General features: G+C 32.7%; 1 protein-coding gene across 2 annotated transcripts; it reads left to right on the top strand.

Annotated features, from left to right (window-relative positions):
* Window positions 1–6,436, top strand: LOC108340817 (GATA transcription factor 11). Of its 2 annotated transcripts, none has more exons than XM_017578406.2 (3): window positions 1–162; window positions 467–732; window positions 5,519–6,436. In XM_017578406.2, exons 2-3 carry the CDS (start codon window positions 478–480, stop codon window positions 6,134–6,136), a joined length of 873 nt encoding a protein of 290 aa, XP_017433895.1. In that variant the 5' UTR covers window positions 1–162; window positions 467–477; the 3' UTR covers window positions 6,137–6,436. The 2 variants fall into 2 exon arrangements, with proteins under 2 accessions (XP_017433895.1, XP_052733758.1); XM_052877798.1 differs by having other exon boundaries at window positions 11–162; window positions 477–732.
* Window positions 6,437–9,201: the final 2,765 nt, after the last annotated feature.

Consider the following 9,201-nt stretch of genomic DNA (forward strand, 5'->3'; position numbering starts at 1 on the left):
GAAAAAAAAAAGAGAGAAAGAAAGAGATAAGGGCTTCCGGTAGCGCCACCGCCGTATAAAAAAAAAAGAAAAAGAAAACAGAGATTCCAAGGAATCTACTCAATCTGTTGTGTTCAGTTTCGGTTGAGTAGTGCCAATTTCACCTGTCCTCTCTCTGTCACGGTGAGTCTCTTCTCTTTTTCCATTCTCAATTACCTTTTCCCGCTCACTCTCTCTCTGTACCTCTTCATTTTCTGCTCCATTATTCATTTCCATCTTTTTTTCACAATAATCTTACCTGTCTACAATGTTCGACCACCTCATTGTTTACAAGGCAATCTACGTGACCGTCTCCTTAGCTGCTTCTCATTATGTTTCTTTCACGTATCCTGGGTTTAATAGTCGAAATATAATAATAACAGTAATCATATTTTTTTAATTTTTCCACCAATAATGGATGGTTTGTTTTCTAATGTTTGTTTTGGAGGTCTTGCAAGCATGAAGGACTGGTTGTTTTTCGACAAGAATTTTAATGGTTTGTCGGACAACCTACTCGATGATGTCATGGACATCGAGTTTTTCGATTTCCCCTTTGAAGACGTGGAAACTGATGATGGTGCGGAGCAAGATTGGAATGCTCAGTTCAAATTCCTTGAAGAGCCTTCACTGGGAATTTTTCCTGGACAATCGTCTCAACTCTGTGCTCATACTCAAAATGAGAATGTGAAAGTCGAAACGAGTTTCTATGCTTCTGTGAGTTTCTTTCTTCAGTTTACGCTCCATTAATTTATGCCTCTGTTGCAAGTGGAACAACAATGGATTTAGGATAATAGATTTCGATTCTAATTTCAAATTTGAATTTAGGCTCACCAAACCAGTGGTTGTATCACTTCTCAATGTTAAATTAAAAATTTCGAAAAACCTCCAAAATGGTTGTAAGTAAGGGGAGTGAAGAGTGGCTACAATTAAGATGACTTTCTAACACTTTTAGAAGGAAAATTTGTGGTAAAATCATATATTGAAGATTTTGGTTTCCATTTATTGAAAGTGTAAAATAATTCTCAAGAACTTAAAAGATCCCTCTCACTCTCACTCTCATTCTATGCATACGAAAGTTTAATATAAAATACATGATATCATTCTATGCATATGAAAGTTTAATATAAAATACATGATAAATAGAGTAATCCTAATCCTAAACACAGTATGATGATAAATACGATAAATGATAAATATTCTAACACCACTTATTTACATGATAAACAGGTTAACCCAAATGCTACCCGCATTTGAGACTTGTGTGTATGGGTTTCCTGGTTAAATACCCAATTAGTATGCTCCGTTTTTATTTCTTAATGCTTTGTTTGGGATCAAAATTACTTGTATGTCTTTCTTTTGTATCCTAAAAGTTAATAGTAAATAGTAGGCAATTCCATGGAAGTGAGACCTTTTTTGTGACATATTTGACATGGAATGAGGAAAATATATGGTATCAAAATAGTTTGTTTTGGTGACTGACTCAGACGAGTACAATGGTCCCTGTATCAAAAGTCTTCCTGGGAAGGGTTCCAGGTAAGTGTGTACCGTTAAGATGAACGACGATACGAAGGGGACTTGTGGTTGGGAATGCTTCCGCAGGAGGGGGAGTGTGTTGGGAATCAAGTGTGAGTCCAAGTCTCACATTGGATATAAATGAGAAAATAGAGCACTATATAAAGGTGAAAAACTCATTAACCCATTGCCTTAAGGTTTTGGGCAGAGAATGGTGTCAATTTCTTATGTGGTTGGACTCAGATATGGTGTTGTATCTCCTCAGTGAACCTCCTCCTAGATAGACAATGAAAAGATTTGTAATTACAATTATGTTGTCGTATCCAGTGTCCAAGCCATAGTTATTAGAATTGTTAGAATCTTGTAGGATCCTATTGATATACTAATTGATGATATTAGGATTAATTTGGTTGATTCTATATTTATGTTATTAACCTAAAATATGGTAATTGAATATTGTAATTATATTCTCTCGCCTATAAATTGAAATTGAATAGCTCATAGGTGTAAACTTTTTTAGAAATGGTTTTTGTTGTTCAATTTGTGTTTTTCCTTCTTTTTTTTTCTGTTTCACGTAATTCATGTCGGAAACCCTGCTTATGTTGCCAAAACTATTCATGTGGAAAGTATGTTTCATACTGGAATTTTTGGCTATCCTCTAACTTGAAAAGGATTAATTTGAACAAAAGAAATGATATGAAGTAGTACATCAATCTCTATATATAAATAACTCTAACCATGAAGTGAAGAGATCTTTAGAATCTTCTAACAGCTTCTAACAATTCACTTAATATCCTAATGTAGCTTATTAACCATATTTTCTTCCAAGTCAACACTTCCTCTCTAGTTGGTAAATGGATATCTATCATTCCCAGCTTGCATGTGAAATCATGAAATGTTTTGTGGAAAGATCTTTTGTAAATAGATTTGCTAAGTGAAGTCCATATGGCACATAAGAAGTAGGGACAAGGCATTATCGAGTTTTTCTTTAATAAAATGTCTATTTATCTCTAGCTCTTGGTCCTATTATGTTAAACAAAATGGTGAGCAATGCTAATAACTGATTTATTATCACAATAAAGAGTCATAGACTCTTCACATGTCACTTTAAGATCATTAAAAATAATCCTCAACCATAATAATTCACACACCCCGTGTGTGATAGCTCGGAATTCAGCCTCTGCACTAGACCTTACAACAACATTTTTATTTCTTACTTCTCTAAGTCACAAATTTTCACCTAAGAAGATGCAATATCCTGAGATCGATTTCCTATCTATGATAGACCTCACATAATTTGCATAAGTGTATACCTCCAATAATCCCTTTTCTGGACTTGTCTTCAAATATTGAAAGATTATGTACATAGCCTGTAGATGTCTCTCCATTGCACACTTTATTTCCTTCAGTAGACCTAAAACCTGAAGGAATTCTCATGTATACTTTTTCCTCTATATTGTAAGAAATTAAGTGTGACCATTGCCACAAACCTAGTCACACCATTAATTGTTGTTATTCTCTTCGTCCTTTACCATCTTAGGTCTTTGGCTTTGCATGTTTATTTGTGCTCCTAGTTTTGGCTTTTACAAAATCTCTCCTCGGTCTCACAAGTGTCTTTTCCTCGGATGCCCACAATCTCAAACAGGTATAAATGTTATTTCCCTTCAATTTGTAGGCATTTGATTTCTAATGTCGTCCCCTTTGACATAGTTTCATTTTTGGGTCTGCACCATCTGTATCCTAGACTTCTCCTTCCACGCCTGCCTCTATTCCACTCCACTTTTGTTCTCTAGAGGAGTCTTCATCCCCTCCCATCTTCTCCACCATTGTAGCTGTATCAATATTATCCTCATGTACTACTGCCACCTAGCTCCAACTCCACAAACCCAGCTTTTGCGCTGACTCCTTCACATCTTCCTCCAATCCCACCTCCTGAATTCAAAATTCCCATTGCTCTTCAAAATGATATACGTTTTACTTGTAATGCTTCTCCTCTGCCAAAACATCTCCTGTGAGACTAATTTTGTCCATTGTTACCATTTGACATTAGCCTCTCTACTAGTTGAACATAATGAATGTCATTCTACATTGTTATCTGCTTGAGGAAGTCTATATGGATCAATCATCTTGCTTTGTTGCTCGGTGGCACTCTTCTGATGATATATATTGATTGCAACATTCTTTATATGTGCTCAATGTAACAGTTTCTTTTATAGTATAATGTTTAAAAGACAGCCAAAGAATATGCTGGAATTGAAACAGATTATATTCAGAAAGAACAACTGAAAATCTCAACAACAATTATCCAAAGAGAAGAACAGAAACTTCTAATAGGCAGAACGTTCATCATGGCCACGGCATTGCAGAACCTGATCAGAATAATGATGAAAGAGATCAGACAGTCTGAGATTGAATAGAGAGCATCAGAGAGAAATTAGAGAATCATACCACATACACATCTCTCACTGCCCAAAGTCCTTCCATAAAACATTCTTTGTTTGTTGCCTCATGCTTTTCCTAATGCCCTCAGCTTGAAGATCCCTTGCCACGTGGCTTTTTTTCCTAACAACCTTTCCCTCCTTGTCTCTCTCTTCAACATTTCTTGTGCACGTTACACTCAAGGAATCCTCCAGAGCATAGTTCTGCAGATTTAGTATTGTGATTCAACAGTTTGGTGTGACTCAGAGAAAAGCCTAACCACTCTGTTTTCTATTGTCACTCAATTGCTAATTGCACATATCTGGTTCTTTATGTTGATAATATTGTCAACATAGGTAGTGATCATATTGGTATCGCTCGAGTGAAGGAGCATCCTTTCAAGCCTTTCCAAACAAAAGATCTTAGCAAACTAAAATATTTATTGGAGATAGATATGTTGCATAGTTCTAAAGTGGGATTATCATATCTTAATGGAAGTGTGCAGTGGATATTCTAGAAAAAAAATGAATCTAAAATTCCAAAACAATCGACACCTTATTGGATCCAAGTGTCAAACTCCTCAAATTTTTGGAGGAGCTCTTGGAAAGGGTCAGGGTCCTTTGTACGAAACAAAGGACACACTTGAGTTGTGAGGGCAAGTTGGGAAGGCTCCTCCATTAATAAAAGGTCCACCGATCTTCTCTTAAAAATGAAAAAATAAAAATGTTGTATTTTGGTCTAGTACGAAAACAAAGTATGTAGTTTTATAGCCAAGAAGAAGCTTAGATGGCTCAAATAGTTGCCTAACTAAAGTTTGGGAAAGTTACACAGTACTTATTTGTGATAATGGTGTTGCCATGTATATATAGCGAGTGAGTTTGTTCCATCCTCCTTAGGTTTCTCCTCCAATACAGGGACAAGAAGACTAAAGCTAATCATGTGGTGATTCTCTGAATTCCCTTGAAGTGTCCTGCTTATGCTTTTTGTCTTCCTTTTTTTCTTTTTTGTATATTTCGAACTTGAATAATAGGAGAGGGGACTTTTTTGGAGTTAAAGGTATGCTTAAAGTGTTTATTGGTTTGTTGTTGTCCAAAATCCTGAACTTATCTTGTATGCATACTTTGCAGCTATTAGTTGTGAAGAATGATAGTTACACCATGAAAAATTGAAAATCTGTCTCAAAATTATCTTGTTACTCGTGCCTCTTAACTTTATGGGTATTGCCCTCAAAAAGTGACAGAAGTTCTACGCAATGCTTGTAAGTTGGAGTCTTTTTGTTAATTTGAATTATGAGTATATGGCATTATAGTATTGACAGGTTCTTTTCTGTTCCATTATAGTATTGACTTTGTGCTATGGCATCTGATAATTTAGTAGCACACATGTTTATGAGCTGTGGCACACATGTAAATGCTGGAAGATATTACCTCATGCTCTTATCTCATTACTCAAAACATGAACTAATGCTGAATTTTTATCCTGTTTTTGTGTACAAACACATATTAACTGTCTATGAATCTGATTGGTTTTATCCTTTTGGTGGATTCGATTGTTTTTTCTCAAAAAACAGACAGCGAAGACGGCAGGTCCTAAATATAGCAAAAATGTTCCTATCCAGAAAGTCTCTTTCACTGCAAAAGATTTGCACCAATTCCAAACTAACAGCCCAGTTTCTGTTTTTGAAAACAGTAGTAGTAGTTCTTCGGTTGAGAACTCTAACTTGGAGTTACCTGCTATCCCAACAAAGCGTCCCCGAAGCAAACGCAGGCCTCTCTCAAACATCACCCTACTATACTCCATTCCTTTCATCTTTACTTCACCAGTTTTTCAAAAATCAGAATTTGAAGCACAACCATTTGGGAAATTTTCAAGCGTGATAAAAAAGCAGAGGAAAAAGAACATTCCCATGGTAGGTAACAAAATTGAGATGAAGAAATCCTCATCAGAGGAATCAGTTGGTATCAGAAAATGCATGCACTGTGAGGTGACAAAGACACCACAATGGAGAGAGGGACCAATGGGTCCAAAGACCCTATGCAACGCTTGTGGAGTTCGGTACCGCTCTGGCAGGCTCTTTGCTGAATACCGTCCTGCAGCTAGCCCCACTTTTGTAGCATCATTGCACTCTAACTCTCACAAGAAGGTCTTAGAAATTAGAAACAGAGACACCCATGTGACAGTTAAATGAACCTTGTTGGACATTCTCTCTTAGGATAGTATTGTGTTAGGACATCCTTTGTTATTGTTCTCCTCTTTTTATGGTTTCATCTTAATCTTACATTGCTATTAGCAAATTAGCATAATTTGTTTCATCTAAATTGATTGGAAGTGGCTTCACTGCATCTTAGCCTTCAAGGAGACAGTGTTGAAAATTCTGAGAGAATTAAATAAAAGGCCTAACTTTGTTTTGGTGTTGTTATTCAATAGGAATTGTAGTTTCACTGCCATTTGTAATATATTTTGGTTTAGATGATGAAAACAATTGAGCAGATACAAATTATTTGCTGTTTCTTTATAGTGTAGAGGATAATTAATTTTGAAATTGGTGTTAGTTATCCTTTGCGTTATTTTCTCTTATTTTTACTCATCCTTTTATTTCTCTCCATTTTTCTTCTTTATTCATTCTTGACTATGTATTTTTCTAATTATTACTTTTTTTTATCTACTGTCTTTCGTTATTTTTATTTTTCTTAATTACGCTTTTAATCCTTAAAATTTCTAACAATTCTGGTTTTTTATTCCAAAAACTTGAAAAGACATTTTTTTTATTTTCTCATAACTGGAAAATAAAAATGTAATTTTAGTTTTAAAATACTAAATAAAGGACTAAAATGAATATTCCGTAATTTGAGGAACTAAAAAAAGTTTACCCTAATTATCAGAAATAAAAATATAATCAAACTCTTATTTTCATGTTACTGAAGGATTCTTTAAAAGAAACAAATCAGTTGACTTACAAACACCAAAGTCTCAAATATTTTAGCTTTGAATATGTAAGAATAATTTTTGAAAAGAAAATATGAATTACAGATAAATTTATTACTTCTAACTAATTTAAATCATTTACGTATAAGGTGAGAATTAGTTGAAAATGTTTTATTTTGTAAATAGAAACTGTTGCACTAATATTTATAGTCCAAGGAAGCTTTAATTATTATGGATATGCTTTAGGCTATTGCTTCCTACATTACACAAATAATAACTACACTCCCGCTTTAATATAACCTTCCAACAAAATTGTTTCTGAAAAGGTTTTTTTCAGAATGTGTTTTATATGTTTTTGAAAAATTCTTTCTGAAAAATATTTTATGTAAGGATGATTCGGAAAATTCATTCCGCAAAGTATTATATATATCCTGAAAATTTTGTTTAAAAATTCTATTTCAGAAAACTTTTCTCAGAATATATTTCATGCGTTTCAAAAATCTGATTTCAAAAATTTTGCACCAAAAATTTTATTTCAGAAATTTTCTTTTAATGTTTTTTTCAAAAGTTCCAAAAAACTTTTTCAGAAAATTTCCAAAAGACACACTTTTATGTAATAAAATAGTCATTTTAAAAATTTGTGGGATGCAGAAAATAAAAGCATTTGAATTTGGATTTATTTAAATGTTTGAAATGTGTAGGTTTTCGTTTTATGGGTTGATTGTGCATCATGTTCCATATTTGGGAAATAACAGTGAATTGCAATGTACCCATATACTCTGAATTAATGAGATGCTTCTGTTGTGTTGCCCTAGCTGCCACTCTAAAACACTACAAATGCATGTCCTAACCTACCAATATATACCATTCATAATCTTCTCCATCTCCATCTCTACCACTTTCTATTTCCAGACACTAACATTTTCCCAATTCTTTCTCACCCTACTCTATTCATCCCTATAAAAACCAAACTACATAAACATTTTTTCCCACTAAATTCAATTTTGTTCAACTTCCATCTTTTCTTACTCCAATTTCATCATCATCGTATGAATCATTAATGTCCCTTCTGCTAGCTTTTGCTCTACAAAATTATTCCTTTTCCTTTTCTTTCTATGGTGACCAAGTACAAATCACAAAAATTAGAGTTAAATCTGTAATAACTTCTCTTATGCTGCTCAGTTAGGTTTTCCATAAATGGTATGTAAAATTTCAAGGGCTTAAATTCTTACCATATAAGTAAGCTGAGTGTCACTTTGTATATCTTTCTTTTGGCAAGATAAAAATTCTCATCCGATAATTTTTTAGGTAAAAGATTCAAGATTGGTTAATAGTAAGTATTAGTATGTTGTGTGAGCACTGACTTAGTTTTTTATTTCATTTGGAAGCAAAAATGAAAATCATCAAATTTAGGATGTTAAGTAGAAAATATAACAGGGATGAAAAAAAAACATGGATTCTTGTTTTATTTGAATTGAGTGTGTAGGGTCCAATAATAAATGTGTTATTGGGACTAATATAGTATATGAATTATGATGTAAAATTTTGTTTTTGGTTAGAACGATCTCTCATGACAAAAACATATTTGCAAGGTAATGTGAAAGATAGTTTCTATATTACTATAACAATCCAATTATTTTTTATTTAATATTAGTGAACCCATACGTTTACACACACATATGTATTTATTTATTTTATTAGAATGATAAAAATGTAACTTTGGTTATAACTATTAAAGAAATAGATGAAAAAATGTTTTTTTATAATTTTATTATAGGTGGTTAATTAAATTTAAAAAATAATTATAAAATTTAAAGAATAAAATAATAAAATAATTTATATTAATAAAAATGAAATTAATAAACTAAAAATTAATTATTAACGATCACAAAATTAAATTTCTTTATTAATACGTATAAATATTTACTTTGACTCTGTGTTTTTGATTTTGTTAAGTTTTCACATTAGGAATCACAAATCTCAATAGAAAATTAAATTTTATTTTGTTTGTATAATGTCTTTCATTTTTCTCTTGTTTTTCTACATAAAAGAAATTAGAATCCACTACATATTAGTCAAAAATTAGTTTTTAACTAATTTATATTTGCTATGATACTTGATTATCTTTATTTGTTATTTATTATGTTTCTTTATTTGTTTGTTACTTTCTTTCGTGTATATATGTAACCCTGTGTATAGTTATGCACGGTGATTCAATAAATAAGATTAATCTTTTATCTTTTTCAGTTTATATTGTTAATTTGTTATGGTATCAGAGCGCTCTCTAGCTCTCTTAGAGAGAGCTCTATTGTGCACACCAATGGCTAA

This window comes from Vigna angularis, chromosome 5 (genome assembly GCF_016808095.1).
Source record: "Vigna angularis cultivar LongXiaoDou No.4 chromosome 5, ASM1680809v1, whole genome shotgun sequence".
In the NCBI taxonomy this organism is placed as follows: Eukaryota; Viridiplantae; Streptophyta; class Magnoliopsida; order Fabales; family Fabaceae; genus Vigna; species Vigna angularis.

Bases quoted from the DNA above. Each gene is read 5' to 3' on its own strand.
- LOC108340817 (XM_017578406.2), top strand. From the start codon at position 478: ATGAAGGACTGGTTGTTTTTCGACAAGAATTTTAATGGTTTGTCGGAC. The intron at 733-5,518 runs GTGAGTTTCTTT...CTCAAAAAACAG, and splicing joins AAACGAGTTTCTATGCTTCT to ACAGCGAAGACGGCAGGTCC.